The sequence below is a fragment of the Carettochelys insculpta genome, chromosome 25 (genome assembly GCF_033958435.1).
Source record: "Carettochelys insculpta isolate YL-2023 chromosome 25, ASM3395843v1, whole genome shotgun sequence".
Lineage (NCBI taxonomy): Eukaryota > Metazoa > Chordata > Testudines > Carettochelyidae > Carettochelys > Carettochelys insculpta.
This window is the reverse complement of record NC_134161.1, coordinates 1,268,112-1,285,846: the sequence shown is the minus strand read 5'-3', so window position 1 is coordinate 1,285,846 and position 17,735 is coordinate 1,268,112. Positions and strand designations below refer to the sequence as shown.

The 17,735-nt window shown below is 46.3% G+C and overlaps 1 protein-coding gene across 4 annotated transcripts in view; it reads left to right on the top strand.

Annotated features, from left to right (window-relative positions):
• Positions 1–17,735, top strand: part of KMT2A (lysine methyltransferase 2A) — a 124,553-nt gene that overhangs the window by 84,280 nt on the left and 22,538 nt on the right. For all 4 annotated transcript variants that reach the window (XR_012642552.1, XM_074977131.1, XM_074977130.1 and 1 more), the window contains exons 22-27: positions 7,740–7,898; positions 8,196–8,313; positions 8,410–8,488; positions 9,209–9,369; positions 11,366–11,545; positions 12,742–17,056. Coding sequence is in view for 3 of the 4 variants with exons in the window: in XM_074977131.1 (XP_074833232.1) it covers positions 7,740–7,898; positions 8,196–8,313; positions 8,410–8,488; positions 9,209–9,369; positions 11,366–11,545; positions 12,742–17,056 (5,012 nt within the window). In the remaining variant the exon portion in view is untranslated. The remainder of the gene's footprint in view (positions 1–7,739; positions 7,899–8,195; positions 8,314–8,409; positions 8,489–9,208; positions 9,370–11,365; positions 11,546–12,741; positions 17,057–17,735) is intronic.

The window sequence follows — 17,735 nt, the reverse complement described above, 5'->3', positions numbered from 1 at the left end:
GACGCAGGGTGGCCCAAGGCCTGGGGGTACAGGCTGAGGAGTTTCAGGATGGGATGGACCCAGTAACGGACATCCTCTCCTGCTCAGGCCCTATACCAGGATGGCTCTGCCCACTACTAAAACAATTGCCAATGCTGCAAAGACATTTTGGCAGACTTCAGCCTTGCCCATGGCCTGGAGGAATGAACGTCGTCGTTTTGTCCGCTCCCAAGGCAACGGAATGCCTTTTTTACCCACCCTCCCCCCCAACTCTGTGATGGTCAATGCAGCAAACCACAGGGAAGGACAGGGCTTCCAGGGACCCTCCCCAAAGAACAAAGATGCCCAACACTTTATTCTGTGGGGTGGTGGCGGCGGGGTGGCAGGGGTTATAGTTGTGTGTTGCTAACCAGGAGGCCCTGGTTAGCAGGCGCGCATACAATACTGTTGGTTCGTTGTCACGTTTTTCAGAGTTGGTTTCTCCCAAGGCCAGGCCACAATTCAGGGCAGTGGTTGAGGAAAACAAGTTTATGTCCTGGGCAGTGCTGCAGGATGGATGGGGCCACCTCGGTAGTGGCCTCTGGGGTAGCCATGCACAGAGGGGCCTGGCTGCACATGCTGGGCCTCCCTTATGAGGTCCCACAGACAATTCAGGACCTTCTGTTTGAAGGACCCTCTTTATTTTCAGAAAAGGCCAATAAAATTCTTCATAGCCTCAAAGTTTTGAGGGCTATTTTACATTTGCTGGTTCTTCACACCCCATCAACCCAACGCAGGCACTTGTGCCCCTCAGCCTCCCACTAGGCAGTTCCCCCAACAGTAAAGGAATGCTAATAAGAGGAGGAACCACACTGGCAGGGGTCATCCCAACCAGCAGTCTCAGGGGGTAAGGCCATCACAAGCCTCCGCTAGGGCTGAAACAGGCATTTTGATGGTGCAATCAGGAGTGGCACCCCAAGTCCAGTTACTGTTCCAGCATACCCTTTGTCTTCTTTCTGCCTGTCCCCTTTCTACCCAAAGGGTCCTTCGCACGGTAGAAAGGGGATATGCCACCTATTTTCTTCGTACCTGGCCCCCTTCCTCATCCCTCTTCAGGGACCCCTCTCATGAGAGTCTGCTCAGACAGGAGATACAGTTCCTCCTTAGAGGTGGGCTATAGAGGAGGTCCCACTGCAATTCAGGGTCAGGGGTTTTACTCCCGATATGTCCTAATCCCGAAGTCAAAAGGGGGTCTAAGGCCTATCCTGGACTTATGAGACCTGAACAAGTTTGTAAAAAAAGATGAGGTTTCCTGTGATGTCCCTGGGTCTTACCAGCCCAATGCTGGATCAGGGCATTGGTTTGCTGCTCTTGACTTACAAGACGCTTATTTTCACATTGTGATTTACCTTCCTCACAGGAGGTTTCCTCAGTTCGTGGCAGACGGGCCATTATCAGTTCAGTCATCCCATTCGGTCTGTCTACTGCCCCGAGGGTCTTTACCAAATGCATGACTGTGATGGCAGCCCACTTGCGTAGATACAGGGTACAGTTGTTCTTGTACCTGGACGCTTGGCTGGTCAGGGGCATTCGCGGAACCAAGTGCATCAGCACATGCAGGTGATCTGTTAGATGTTTGCCAGCCTCGGCCTCCTGGTCAACAAGGTGAAGTTGGTTTTGATCCCCGCTCAGACCGTGGAGTTTATGGGGGCCCTCTTGGACGTGAATCACCAGGTTTCACGTCATGATGTCTCTTATCTGTGATATGGTCAAGTTCCCCACCACAACGGCCAAGTGCTGTTTGCAGCTGTTGAGTCACATGGGGGCATGCACGCTTGTAGTCTAACATGCCAGGCTTTGGATGCACCCTCTTCAGCTGTGGCCCATCTCGGTGTACCGTCCTGTCAGAGACAGCGTAGACATAGTGGTAATGGTGCCACCACAGATTTTGTTAGCTCTGCACTGGTGGCTAGATGCTGAGCTGGGGTGTGCAGAAGTTCCCTTCAGCCCCTCTGAATCCTCTCTGTCCCTGGTGACAGATGCCTCGGACCTGGGATGGGAGGCCCATTTGGGTGAGCACCACGCTCAGGCTCTGTGGAACGTAGCAGACCTGCTCCATATAAATGTTCGGGAGTTCAGGGCCATCAGGCTCACGTGCGAGGCATTTTGGGACAGTTTATTGGGACATTGTGTGTCAGTGAGCACAGACAACACAACAGCAATGTACTGTGTGAACAAACGGGTGCATGCTCCATTCCCCTGTGTCATGAGGCCCTCAGGCTCTGGGCATTCTGCATTCAACATCAGACCCTTCTGCAGGCCTGCTACCTTCTGGCAGTCCACAACTCACTATCAGAGGGGTAGCCATGTTAGTCTGGATATGCAAAAGCAACGAGGGGTCCTGTGGCACCTTATAGACTAATAGAAATATTTGAGCATAAGCTTTCGTGGGCCAAGACCCACCTGCATCTGACGAAGTGGGACTTGGCCCACGAAAGCTTATGCGCATACATTTCTGTTAGTCTATAAGGTGCCACAGGACCCCTCGTTGCTTTCGCAACTCTCTAGTGGACCATCTCAGCAGGTTGGTCATGGACCACGAGTGGTCGTCACACCCAGTCATGCTGCACTCAGTTTCCCAAAAGTGGGGACATCCCCAGGTGAACCTGTTCACTTCGCACCTCAATGCAAAGTGCAGGATGTTTTGTTCTTACCGGACCCAGAGTCTGGGATCCTGGGCAGATGCGTTCAGCATTCCCTAGACAGAGCTACTGCTATAGGCTTTCCCTCCGATTTTGCTTGTACACAAGGTCCTACTCAAAGTTCGGTCAGATCAGACATCTGTCAGTCTAATGGCCTGAGAGTGGGCCTGGCAGCACTGGTACTTGGTCCTCCTGGAAATGTTAGTCTACAAGTCAGTGACACTCCTGCTATGCCTGGACCATTGACTCGGGAGAAGGGGCAACTGCAGCACCCCAGCCTTCCGTCGCTGGACCTCACGGCTTGGAAGCTCCATAGGTAAAGGCTGTGGAGCTGTCATGCTTAGATCCTGTGAGGGAAGTGGTATTAAGTTGCAGAAGACCTTCCAAGAGGGCGGCCTGTGTAGCCAAGTGGAAGAGGTTTTCCATTTGGGTTTCTCAGAAGGGGCTCTCGCTATCACAAATCTCAATACATTTGATTCTCAACTATTTGTGGTGTTTACGGCAGGAAGGGCTCTCTTTATCCTCCATGAAGATGCATTTGACAGCCATCTCAGCCTTTCACCCAAGCCCTGGGATGTCCTCAGTTTTTTCAGACCCGGTGGTTAAAAGGTTGCTGAAAGGTCTGGAGAGGGTCAAGCCACAGGTGTAGGCTCCTTCACCTGTGTGGGATCCTAATCTGATGTTGTCAAAACTTATGGAGACCCCCTGCGAACCCCTTGCTTTGTTCCCTGCTGTTTCTAAGTTACAAAACAGCATTTGTGGTGGCCATTACCACAATCAGGAGGGTATCTGAGTTGAGCGCACTGAAAGTGGACCCACCCTTTACTGTGTTGCACGAGGATACGGTCAGATTGAGACCCCATCCGGCGTTCTTACTGAAGGTGATTTCCTCTTTCCATGTCAACCAGGATATTTCTCTGCTGTCTTTTTTTAAAACCCAAAATGTCACACCTCCCATAGGGAACAGAGTTTACATACATTGGGTGATCGAAGGGCTTTAGCCTTCTACATGGACAGGACCAAGCCTTTTAGGAAATCACAGCAGCTGTTTGTGGAGGTAGCAGATAGAATGAAGGGTCTCCCGGTCTCCTCCCAGAGGATCTCGTCCTGGATAGTGACCTGCATTAAGGAATGTTACAAGCTGGCTGAGAATCCCTGTCCCACAATCAGGGCTCACTCTACTAGAGCACATGCATCTTCTGTGGCTTATTTAGCCCACATTTCTATCCAGGACATCTGCAGGGCAGCCACCTGGTCCTCAGTTCATATGTTTACAGCCCATTATGCACTTAACACTTCATGTAAGGGGCAATGCTGCAGTGGGCAGGGTTGTCTTACATTCCTTCTGGGGCTCTGACTCCACCTCCTAGACATTTTGCTGGTATTTTCCCAGTTTGGAACACACATGAGCAATCGCGTGAAGAAGAGAAGACAGTTACCTGTTCCGTAACTGGTGTTCTTCGAGACGTTTTGCTCATTTCCATTCCAAAACCCACCTGCCTGCCCCACCGATGGTGTAGCCAGCAAGAAGGAACCGAGCGGGGGTTGAGTTGGGCAGCGCATGTGTTGATCACTATATCGGCGCCATTCTAGGGGACGCTGCCCCAACCTGATGGCTAAAAAAAGCTTTCCAGCAGTCAGGCATGCACCAGCGCATACCCAATTTGGAATGGACGTGAACAACACATCTCAAAGAATTCCAGTTATGGAAAAAGTAGCTGTCTTTTTCTGTTCCTCAGCGCCCAGCTGATCAGGGACCCTTGCAACAGGCACGTGGAGGTGCAGGTTAGATTCATCAGGTTGCCTCCTCAACAAAGTGAAATCTACTCTCTCCCCAGTGCAGAGCCTAGAATTCATAGGGGCAGTACTGGACTCGACCAAGCCAGGACAGACTGCTGTAAGCCAGGCCTCAGACACTATCATTCAAGGCCTCAGTTTTCCATCATCTCAGCTTGAAACTTCCTAAAGCTTCTGCAAGGTATGGTGGCCAGTACCTACGTAGGGCAGCATGGCTGGCTCAGGCACTGAACACTCCGATCATGGGTAGCATCAGTGTGTCAGCTGGCTTTCGGAGAGCTTGGACAAGATAATGGCCCTACCTTCCCAGTCCTCAACTCCCTCCAGTAGTGGCTCAGCCCTGAGGAGGTTTGCTTAGGGGTTCCCTTCACCAGCCCACAGCCTTCCCTGTCTCTAGCAATGGATGCATTGCACCTCGGATAGGGAGCACATTTAGGTATCCACCAAACTCAAAGTCTTGGTCTCCATCAGATTGGACTCTCCATGTCAATGTCAGAGAGTTGAGAGCCATGCGCCATCCTGTCAAACTTTCCAGGCATGCTTAGTGGGACAATGCACATCAGTCATGATGGACAATACAGTAGTAGCATTCCATAGGAACACATGGGTGTGTGCATGCCTCTGCTCTGTGCCAAGAATCCATCATGCTGTGGGACTTCTGTGTAGAACTTTCCATACACCTGCAATCCTTGTACCTCCCCAGGGTGCAGAAATAGCTGGTAGACCAACTCGGTGGGTAGTTTCATGGCTCCTTCACCCAGATGTCACAAATTCAATCTTTCAGCAGCAGGGCTTTCCCCAGATAGAACTATTTGCCATTGAACACAACAGGAAATGCCAGGAGGTCTGCTCCTTATAGAACCACAACTCCAGGCTCCAGAACAGACTCATTGTCCCCTATACACCTTTCCACCTATACCACTTGTTCAGAGGGTACTGCTCAAGATTCAGAGGGAACAAGCCCAGGTCCAGATAGCTTTGGCTTGGCCACACCAGTACCTGTACACATCCCTCCTAGATATATTCATGGAAGCCCAGTTCACCTTGCTGCTGTTCCTGGACCTTCTGTCACAAGATCCTGGGCAGCTCCAATATCCAAACCTCAAGTTGCTTCACCTCGCTTCACCATGGCTGAACCTGATGGAACTTTCCTGTCCAAACCAGGTCAGACAAGTCCTTCTTGGCAGTAGAAAACAGTAGAAATTTTCAGTCTGGTCAACACAATGTCATTAATCCCCAAAATTAGCCTCAGCGCCACTTATTCAGAACTACCTCCTCCATCAACAGGGGCTTCCCTTATCAGTATGGGTGCACTTAGCCATGATCTTGTCCTTCCACATGGGCACAGACTGGAACACCGGGTTAGCTCCTTGTTTGCTAGCTCTGTGGTCAGACAGTTCTTAAACAGCTTTGATAAACTATCCCCCGTCAGACAGCCCATCCCATCCCAGCCTGGGACCTCAACCTGGTCCTCTCTTGACTAACAGGACCACTCATTGAGCCCTTGGCAACATGTTTCTGCTCTGCCTCTCTGACAAGGTGGTGTTTCCTTGTCCAGGAAAGTGTCTGAACTCAAAGCCTCTGTATACCATGTTGTGTAAGCAAAAGTTATAGCTCCGGCGTGACCCTGCTTTCCTTCCAGAGGTGGTCTCTCAGTTTCATATCAACCTGGACATTTTTCCTGCAGGTGTTCTACCTAAAACCACATTCTAGAATCAGGGAGCAGACACTCCACTCTCTGGATGTCTGTAGGGCACTGGCCTTTTACAGCGAGAGAACTAAACTGTTCAGAAACTCCACGCAGCTATTCATGGCAGTGGCTGGTCAGAATGAGAAGGTCTGTGTGTGTCATTGCAACAGATCTCCTCATGGAAGGTGTCCTGTATGTGGAAGTGCTACATCCAGGGGAGTTCCTGCATTTCCTGTCACTGCACATTCCACCTGGGCACAGTCATCAACAGCATTCATGGCTCTGGTTCCCACTCAGGCCTGCAACACGGTCGTCCATTCGTACGTTTGCCACACAATATGTGATTACCCAGCTGGCAAGAGAGGGATCTGACCTTTGGGCAAGCAGTGCTCCAGTCAGTAGTAGGCTCTGACCCCACCTTATAGAACTGGGACTTACGAGTCATCTGATTGAAATCACCATGAACAAGCACTCGAAGAAGAAAAATGGTTACTTGCCTTCTCATAACTGTTCGTCTTTGAAATGTGACATCCATGTGCATTCCAATACCCATTCTCCTATCCCTCTGTCGCAGTAGCTGGCGGAAAGGAACTTGGAGGAAGTGGGGTTGGCAGGGCTTCATATTGTGTGTATGATGCTAGGGGGCACCCAGACAGACTCACCATGCCTGATTGGAATGGACGTGGACATATAAAAGAACAGCAGTTAGAAGAAGGCGAACAAACATTTTTTCTCAAACGTCTTTGCATTGCAACTCCTTTCTGACAACAAAAATTAGTGCATGGTCCCCGGAAGGGAGACTGAAGCCTGAGCTCAGGGAAGTGCCACTGGTTGGGAGGGTCCAAAGCCCGAGCCCCAGTGCCCAGGCTTCAGCTTGAGAACCACTGCTGTATTCATTTGGATTTTTCTGGTTAATCTCTGCCTGCATTTGCTTTGACTCTAGTGAGGCTTGAGTAAGAGAAGGACATTCTTCCTAGATCAAAATTCCAGGCTAACTGGGCTGAAGTGTGTTAGTTCAAGAGAATTTATTGACTAAGCCAAAAGGGTAGCTTGCCAATTGAGGATATTCATAAAATCTAGCATAGGTTGGCTGCCTTTTAGAGAGCTCGCATACAGAAAGCGCTATCTCATAAACTCTCCCAAAGGTTTTTCTGAACTCTGACCAGGCTTGGAAAATGGAGCAACCTTTTTATTTCAACTCAGCAGCTTCTTTCTTTCTAGAAGGAAGGAAACAGGTCCGAAGACAAGCGCACAAATTAAACTGAAGTAATCTGGCCAAATCTCGTGATTGAATCATTTTGCCCTAACCAGTGGTTTTCATGTTAAAGCTTCAAAAACAGTGATAAATTGCACTTACATTCTTGCTTTTCTCCCCTGCAAACAACCCACTTTGCACACAAGTGCTCAGTTTCCTCTGGATGGATTTTTGGGTGTGAACCTATGTCAAATAATTCATAGTCTAGTTTTTGACTTTCACAGACTGAAAAGGAGACTTTGAATGAGCTTGTATTAATGAAAGAAACAAATGGTAGTGACATGATGGTCTGTTCAGAAATACAGTTTTGTAAGCTTTCCATGCTTTGGCTTTGTAGAGATGTGAATTCTGCCAAAAGTCAGGTGCCACAGTAGGCTGCTGCCTTACTTCCTGCACTAGCAACTATCACTTCATGTGCTCCCGAGCCAAGAACTGTGTCTTTCTGGATGATAAGAAAGTGTACTGCCAGCGACATCGTGACATGATCAAAGGAGAGGTGAGATCACACACCCCTTTTTGTCTAAGGGCTGGGACTTGGGAGGACTATAGTGATAAGCATTTTTATTTCATATAAGCTTTAAATGAATGTGATGAGAGTGAGGGACTGACACTCTAGTGCAGAAGAGAAGTTAGTGACGTGGCTAACCGTTCTGCACAGATGTGGCAAGTGTTGTATGTTGCCAAACAGCCTCATCTGCGAGACCAAATCAAGTGCCTGTTGAGTGAGGCTCTACAAAACATACATAATGCTTCCTTTAAAGTTAATGTGTTGCTCTGGGGTTTCTTGCTCCAGGTGGTGCCAGAGAATGGGTTTGAAGTTCTTAGAAGAGTTTTTGTGGACTTTGAAGGGATCAGTTTGAGAAGGAAATTTCTTAGTGGCTTGGAACCAGAGAACATCCACATGATGATTGGTAAGGCCTGTCTCTCTTGATGTTTGTTCAGTTTTTTGGTGCTGGAATCCAATCTCCCCTTTCTTCTAGAACCCTTTTGTTCCTCTTTCTGTTTAGGTTCAATGACTATCGACTGCTTAGGAATTCTGAATGACCTGTCAGACTGTGAAGACAAGCTTTTCCCCATTGGTTATCAGTAAGTATAAACTATTTCATCATTGGGTAGATCTTGCTGTACTATACTCTTATTAAGCAAGGACTAGATCGGGGTGTCCAACATGTGGCCTGCTGAGCCACAATCCAGCCCTCTGAGCCAGCAGTGGCACCATTTTTAAAGGCGGCCAGGTGGCTCTCCGGACTCTGGTGACATGGCCCCAGTGAGCCACCAGGGGTGGGATGTAGAGTGTCTGGCTGTGAGGGGGCGTTGGGGGGGCAGCTTGGGGTTGTGGGAGGAGGGGATTAAGTCTGGGGGCAGCTTAAACCTGGTGGGTCTTGGAGCTGCAGGGGGGCTAAGTGTGGGGGGCAGCGGTTTAGGGCTGTGGGGAGTTAAGCCTGGGGGTGGCAGTTTGGGTCTGCGAGGGGTTAAGTCTGGGGATGGGGTTGGGCAGATCTGAGGCTATTTTGTATTTGACCCCTAAAACATATAAAAAAAAAATTGCCATGTGGCCCCCAGTGAAAAACGGTTGGATGCCCCTGGGCTAGATCCATATGTCTTTATCCAGGGAATTTCCATGGAAGCTGATTGTAGCTTGCTTGAGCAAAAATTGCTGAAGAACCTGGTCGTTTGGCTGGAAGGACTCCATGTAGTACAGGAAGTGTGTAGCCCCCATAGGTTTGAGAAGATGAAAACTGAAGACAGGAGCTTGGAGGTCTACATTCATGACGATATTTATTTTACTTTCTAAATATTTTCCAGGTGCTCCAGAGTATACTGGAGCACAACTGACGCTCGGAAACGCTGTGTGTATACTTGTAAGATTATGGAATGTCGACCGCCTGTCATAGAGCCAGATATCAACAGCACTGTAGAGCATGATGAGAACAGGACGATTGCTCACAGTCCAGCACCCCCCACAGGCAAGTCTCTTAAGATACTTTTCTAGTGATACATCATCTGCATATATTTTTTCTCTAGCCACATAGGTGATGTTTTTTAGTAAGCAGGCGAGGGGGGTTCAGTTAAAAAAAAAATATCCTTTGTCCAGTGTGTTCTTGGGCGTACAACGTGAAACGAAATCCATGCTGTGCTGCAGAGCTGTGCTCCGTTATCTTAAGATGTTACTTTAAAAATTGTTTCTAGGTCTTGTGGTTGCATAGGTAATGTTGGAAACTTGAACCAGGCATAAGCTGATTCAGCACTGCCTTCTAGTCTTCAGATAGCCTGAAACAATAGCTCCAAGAGCTGTGAACTGACCCATTTGCCACAGAGGTGTTTCAATTATGCTTGGAATGTCAATATTGGTAAATATTTCACTTCTGTTAGTTATAGCAAAAGCTGTTATGCTTGTTCCATAGTTTCAGACTCTTTCTACTCCTCCGCAGATGCTGACAGCATTGGTTACTCCTTCCAAACTGTCAAAACCTCCAGCTTCACTTTCAGTCAACTTCTGCAATGCAGTTATGCATTGTCGGTACAAAAACCTGCAGCATATTAAAATCATACACAAAGCATCATCTCTCTTATTATTTTGGGCACCTCTGATAAAAAATAAAAAATACCTGAAACTGCTTATGCGCCAGCAATCACCAATACAATTGTTCTCTTCAAAGACTTCATCCCCAAAACCTGAGTATTCGGAAGGCCTTGCATTGCACCTTGAAGATCAGATGAACATAGCTACCAAACAGTGAACCACACCAAAAAGATTTTTGTAACCTTGGGATTCCAGTTGAAGTATTTCTCTTGGTCAAAACTGTGGCAGTATTGAACAAGAAGAGACTTTTTCTCAAGCAGACAGTTCCTAGGCCATTAGGATCAAAATCTAATTATTCAAATCCTCAATTTTTAATTTAAATATAGTTGTTAAAAATACCTTAAGTTTGCTGACCCCAGCTTTCTGTACTTGAGCTTTGCCATAGAACTGAAATTCGTGGGAACTTTGACTATAGGGCAAGTGTTTTAACAGAAGGGAAAAGTAAGGATTTCTCTACACACTGTGGTAAATGTGCATTAGTCTGGTGCAAATTGCAGAATGATCCAAAACGTTGCTCTCTTATTACCCCGAGCAGAGCATGTCAGGGCCTTCTAAGAGGTTCCTATTGCATGTTAACATAGTACTGTTTCAGAAAAGGCTATTCCACTAATGGACACCTTTTAGAATGTGTCGCAGCTGGCACACACCAGAACATAGGCTCATAGAACACTAGAACTGGAAGGGACCTCAAGAGGTAATCAAGTCCAGTCCCCTGCCCTCACAGCAGGACCAAGCACCATCTAGACTGTTCCTCATAGGTGTGTTTCTAATCTGCTGATAAAAATCTCCAATGAGATTCCACCGTCTCCCCAGGCAATTTATTCCAGTGCTTAGCCACCCTGCCAGGAAGTTTTTCCTAGTGTCCAACCTAAGCCTCCCTTGCTGCAAATGAAGCCCATTGCGTCATGTCCTACCATCAGAGGTTATGGAAGATAAGTTTTTCTCTCCTCCTTGTAACACCCTTTTAGGTACTTGAAAGCTGTTACGTCTCAGTCTTTTGCTTTCCAGACTAAAGAAACCCAGTTATTTCCTGCACCCTTCTCAGTGCAGCAGTGCGTACCAGTACGCAAGTCTATAGTTGGAACCGAGGCTGGGGAGTCAGGAGACTTTCGTGTTGATGTAGTGGCAAAGGTGTTTCTGGGCTTTGTTGAGATGTAGAAAGATGAGCTATTAATGAAACTGTCATGTGGGTGAGTCATAAATTTTACGTAATGTGCGTTTCCAGTGGAAAAAAAATATTTAGGAGAAAAATTAGACAGTTACTGCCTGAGGATCGTAAAGGTTGTCAATGGTTTTAAGTTTAAAAAATGTATCTTGACCTCAACAGATTTTTTGGGGTTGTAGTTTTTATTGTCTTAATTATTACTCTGATTCTGCAGCAGAAACTCTATCCAAAGAGAATCGAAATACGCCAGAAATGGTAAACCCTTCGTCTCCAGATCACCCCCTGCATTCTCAGACCTGTTGTTACCCTCTGACCTCAAAGGCTCCTAGGGTCAGGACACCAGTCTATCCCCTAATGCAACGGTCTCCTGGGTCTAGGCCTTTGCCCTCTGCAGGTATTGTGCTGCTTCTCTTTGGTTGTTTTTTTTTGTGTCACGTGCTGTGGCAGGAGTTCTGCTCACTTTAGATGAGTAGTTCGCTTATTGTGGAGATGACAGTGAAAAATAGGACATGAGAGAAGAACTGAGATTCTGGGGGTTGTACAGGAGAGAGTGATTTGTCGCAGGACTGCATGCTCAAAAACTAATCTGCCTAGGAAGAGGCTCTAGAACTGTAACAGCTCTCAGCTAGGCTCCTAGTTGGTTAGTTGAAGCCCATTATGCCCACTAGCTGTAGGCCAGCAACAAAGGTCACCCGCTTCTGTCTGTCTTTGGCTTGTTAAGGTCTCAAAACTGAAATTGGTACTTAGTTTTAGATTAAGTCCCAACAGATCTGTTCAAGCAGTGCGCCATTTAAAAAGAGATTTAAAAAATTAAAACATTCAGAGAAGTCTACAATAAAGTAGAACATTTAAAACTCTAAAAAGAGGGAATGTTTTTGACAAATGAATTTAGAACAGGGGATTGGAGTTCAGAACTCCTCCAAAGTTTTATTCGTGGTTTTGCCATCTTGACCAAGTCACTACACCATTTCTCAGTCGTTCTCCTCTCTAAAATTGTTAGGATGTTGTCCTTTACAAAGTTAAGAACTAAAAGTTATAAAAAGCATTGAAATTCTTTGGATGAAGGAGAGGAAGATATATTGGTGTAGTCAAAAAGAAGGTATATTTGCTAAATTCTTCCAAAGTGTGCTGGAAGCATTAAGCATCGGTTCAAATGCTAGATAGTAATCCTCTTCAGTTATCCTGAAGCTAGTGTGCTCTGACATCATATTAACTTGTGTACTGTTGCCAGAAGAGAGTGACAATCTAAAATAACTCTTCTGAGTCACTTTGCATTCATTTTTTAAAATGACGTCTTTGTAAATGAGACTTTGGTTTGGAATTTCAGAGATCAGAAATTGTAGGGTATGATTTAGAAATTATCAGTGTTCGCTTTGCAAGATGCAGAGCTGACAATATTGGATGTTTACAAAGAATCTGATTTTTAAGTAATAGGTATCTTCAGCCTTATTTTTTCATTTTTATTTTAACACTTTCTGAAATATGTTTGTTGAATTACTTAGGCAAGTTTATCTTTTGTGTAATTAGATAGTATGTATGTGTTTGGTTATCTTGGTTTCAGTATTTCTTTTTCCTGCTTTTCTTCTTCAGGAAGTCCTACACCAATGACTCATGAGATAGTGACAGTGGGAGATCCTTTATTATCCTCTGGACTTAGAAGCATTGGCTCTAGAAGACACAGTACCTCCTCTTTGTCACAACAGCAGTCAAAGCTCCGAATGACTTTTCCTACAAGAAATGGGAACACTTACTCCAGGCACACTGTGCCTGGAGTATCTAGTAGTGGATCCTCCTCAGAACATGAATCAAGCTCAAAAAATAGAGAGAGTTCCAAAGGGTCAATGAATTTAAGTGCTCCGAGTGCTTTAGCTCAAAATAGCCCTAATTCTTCAAGCTCTCCAAGAACAGTAGCTATGAGTGGAAGTAAAACTTGTCATTTAAGTGGATCTCAGTCTTCAGAAATAAAACTTCCTGTCAGTTCACAGCTGATGTCCAAAAGCACATCTTCAAAGGGAGAGAAAACAAAAGCGTTGAGTTCAAAGGACTCAGATTCTTCAGCTCATAACTTTGCTTCACCTGGGAATGCTAAAATGTCCTCCCAAGTCCTTAGCACATCAGGCATGGAATTAAATATTAGTAAAAAGGGAAGTTTTCCAGAATCATCATCTGCACAGCTTTCTTCCAAAGATGCAATTGCCTTTCAATCTTTACAGCAAAAAGGCTCAAGGAAAGATAGAGACCTACATATGGACCTGATACAGCCAGAAAAAATCCCTTCTGTTGAAGATACAGATGCAAAGAATTTAAAGTCTGCAGGAATAACTAACAGGTCTTCTGCAGCAAATGAGCATGTGGTTTCTACTTGCCTGGACAGACGACAGAAAGGAAAAAAGTTATCAAAAGATGCTTTCAAAGAGAAACATTCCATAAAATCTTTTACGGACTCTAGTCAAGTGACAGCCAGTGACGAGGGAAGCTTAAAACCAGAATTCATCAATCAGGTTTTGGCACCTGAGCAGATGAGTCAGAAGTTATGTAGTAATGTTTCTGCTGAGAAAACTGGGGATAATTCTCCACCTACACAAGGAGCATCTAAAGTTCCAGTGGCGCAAGTTGAAACAGCCTCCAAGGATGTGCAGGCTCCTAGGAAACGCACAGTTAAAGTAACCCTGACCCCTCTCAAAATGGAAGGTGAAAACCAATCTAAAAATGCACAGAAGGAAAGTGATACCGAATCACAGAGTAAAGGTGGAGAACCAGCTGCTTTAACAGAGCTGTCCTCAACTTCTGAAAGCCAAAGAGATGGTTCTGTTGTCCAGGGAAATCCAAGTGATACTCCTACCCAGGAATCTCAAAGTAATTCTTATCCAAGTCTGCCTGTTCAAGATAGAAACTTGATGCTTCAGGATGGAACTAAAACTCAGGAGGATGGTTCGTACAAGCGGAGGTATCCCCGGCGAAGTGCTCGAGCCAGATCTAACATGTTCTTTGGATTAACTCCTTTGTATGGCGTTAGATCTTACGGAGAGGAAGACCTTCCCTTCTACAGTAACTCAACTGGGAAGAAGCGAGGAAAGAGGTCTGCAGAAGGACAAGTAGATGGTGCAGATGACTTAAGCACTTCAGATGAAGATGACTTATACTATTACAATTTCACTAGGACTGTGGTTTCCTCAAGCGCAGAAGAGAGGCTTGGATCCCATAATTTATTCAAGGAGGAGGAGCAGTGCAATCTTCCAAAAATCTCTCAGCTAGATGGTGTGGATGATGGAACAGAAAGTGACACAAGTGTCACAGCAACAACAAGAAAAGTAAATCAGGTGACCAAAAGAAGTGGCAAAGAAAATGGTACAGAAAACTTAAAGCTTGATCGAGCTGAAGAAGTTGGAGAGAAAGTACAGGTCACCAAGAGCTCTACTGGCCATAAAACTGAGCCAAAGATTGATAATTGTCATGCTGTAAGCAGGGTCAAAGCACAGGGTCAGGATTCCTTGGAAGCTCAGCTGAGTTCCTTGGACACAGGCCGTAGAGCACACACTGGCACTCCCTCAGATAAGAACTTACTAGATACTTTTAACACAGAACTGCTAAAGTCAGACTCTGACAATAACAACAGTGACGACTGTGGAAACATTCTCCCTTCGGACATTATGGACTTCGTACTAAAGAATACACCATCAATGCAGGCTTTAGGGGAAAGCCCAGAGTCATCTTCATCTGAACTTCTAACACTGGGGGAGGGGTTAGGTCTTGATAGTAATCGTGGCAAGGACATGGGTTTGTTTGAAGTTTTTTCTCAACAGTTGCCAACTTCTGAACCAGTGGATAGTAGTGTTTCTTCCTCTATCTCAGCGGAGGAGCAGTTTGAACTGCCTTTAGAACTTCCCTCAGATCTCTCTGTTCTGACTACGCGCAGCCCTACTGTGCCCAGCCAAAACCGCAATAGGCTGGCTGTAATTTCAGAGTCTGCTCTCACATCTTCTGGGGAGAGGTCTATACTGGCTTTACCCTCCACGGAATCTGGAGAAAAGAGAGTTACAGTCACAGAAAAATCTACCTCTGCAGAAGGGGATGCGACTCTTTTAAGCCCAGGGGTTGACACGAGCCCTGAGGGACATATGACTCCTGATCATTTCATCCAGAGTCACATAGATGCAGAGCACATAGCCAGCCCACCCTGTGCCCCAGTAGAGCAAGGACATGGCAGCAATCAGGATTTAACTCGGAACACCGGGACTCCTGGACTCCAAGTGCCAGTATCTCCTACTGTTCCTCTCCAAAACCAAAAATACGTTCCAAACTCCGCTGACAGTCCTGGTCCATCTCAGATTTCTAATGCTGCAGTACAGACAACCCCACCCCACTTAAAACCAGCCACTGAAAAACTTCTGGTAGTCAATCAGAATATGCAGCCTCTGTATGTACTCCAGACTCTTCCTAATGGTGTTACGCAAAAAATACAGCTGACTCCTTCTGGTAGTTCTGCACAGAGCGTGATGGAAACCAGTCCTTCAGTGCTAGGGCCCATGGGGAGTGCACTCACACTGACTACGGAAATAAATCCAAGCTTGCCATCCTCTCCATCTTTATTCCCCACTGCTAGCAAAGGACTGTTGCCTATGTCCCATCACCAACATTTGCATACCTTTCCCACTGCCACTCAGAGTAGTTTCCCACCAAATATCGGCAGTCCTGCATCAGGTCTCCTTATTGGTGTACAGCCACCTCCTGATCCTCAGCTTTTAGTATCCGAAGCAAGCCAGAGGACAGACCTTGGTACTACAGTTACCACACCAAACTCTGGCCTTGGGAGGAAGAGGCCAATATCCCGACTGCACTCACGAAAGAATAAAAAGCTAGCCCCCTCTGGAACCCCTTCCGCCATAGCCCCTTCTGATATGGTTTCCAACATGACTTTGATTAATTTTGCTCCCTCCCAACTTTCCAACAGCCCATTAGATTTGGGGACCCTTGGAAATTCAACTTCTCATAGAACTGTTCCCAATATTATAAAAAGGTCTAAGTCTGGAGTCATGTATTTTGAGCAAGCATCTTTGCCTCCCCAAGGCGTGGGAGCAGCCCCTCCTGCTGCAGTCGGCACTTCACCCAGCATTATTGGACCAGACGCTGGCCACCTCTCGGCAGGGCCAGCGTCAGGACTAGCATCAAGTTCCCCAGTGCTGAATGTAGTATCCATGCAAGCCACAGCAGCACCTAGCACTGGTGCGTCAGTCCCTGGCCACGTTTTGGGACAGGGTTCTGTAACGTTAACTAGCCCTGGATTGTTGGGTGAACTTGGCTCGATAAGCAACCTCTTGATCAAAGCCAGCCAGCAAAGTCTTGGTCTTCAGGAGCAACATATGACTTTGCCACCAGGTTCTGGAATGTTTTCACAACTGGGGTCGTCACAGCCACCAGCCACAGCAGCAATGACAGCTGCATCAAGCGTATGTGTGTTGCCTTCAGCACAGACTATGGGTATGACAGTTGCTCAATCATCCTCTGACCCGGAAGGTCCTTATCAGCTGCAGCATATGACACAACTTTTAGCTATCAAAAATGCTTCTTCCCAGCTGGACCTTGCACCTGCTTCAGCACCTCAGTTATCAAGCTTTCCGCAGCTTGTGGATGTTCCTAACACAGGACTTGAGCAAAGCAAGGTTTCTTCATCTGTAATGCATGCCAGTTCAGCTTCGCCTGGAGGCTCCCCGTCATCTGGCCAACAGTCTGCAAGTAGCTCAGTGCTTGGTCCCACAAAAATGAAGCCAAAAATTAAACGAATTCAACCATCTTTAGACAAAGGGAACGGAAAGAAGCACAAAACTTCTCATATGTGGACCAGTTCCCCTGAAGTACACATTCCAGACAGAGGGGCCAATCCTGTATCCCAGGTCTCAGCTACAGGGTAAGAGAAACATGCTTGCTCTTGTGTATTCTTGAGGTGGTGTTACAGTGGTCAGAAATTGGCTCTTGTTGATCCCCACATCACGTTTCCTTTTTACCTTCTTATAATGCACCCTTTAGTAGTAAATTGAAGAGTAGTAGTCACTGACATCAGTGAACATCTGGACAGGAACAGCACATTTCTGATGAAATCGGCACACAATTTTTGCCTTCATTTCCTTGACAGATTATTGGTAGCCATTTTTTTTTCAGGATGCAAAGTTGTTTGCTAACATGGGACCTCTAGCTGTGCTATAATTTAATTGGCAGTCAGCTGTTATGCTGATAGATGCTTTGGATCTATCAATTTATACATTTTATCTTAAAATCTGTCAGCATTTTGCCTGATTAGAACTTGGCTTGGAATTCTGCAGGAAAACCGTGGTGGTTATAGGAGAAGGTCATGGTCTGAGGAGGTGGCATTCTTGCAAGTCATTACTTAAGGGACTGCTCTGGTATGTTCCCCTGGAAGTACCATACTGCTAGAGGTGCCAGCTTTTTATGTAGAACTTAAAACTAAGCCTCTTTGAAGATCCCCTGGTACCTTTTCAAATTCCTCTGATATTTCAGCTGGTTATAGGATTCTTCACACCCTAATTGTTGTGTGGTTTTGGTATGTGCTGGGAAACAAGCATCATGTT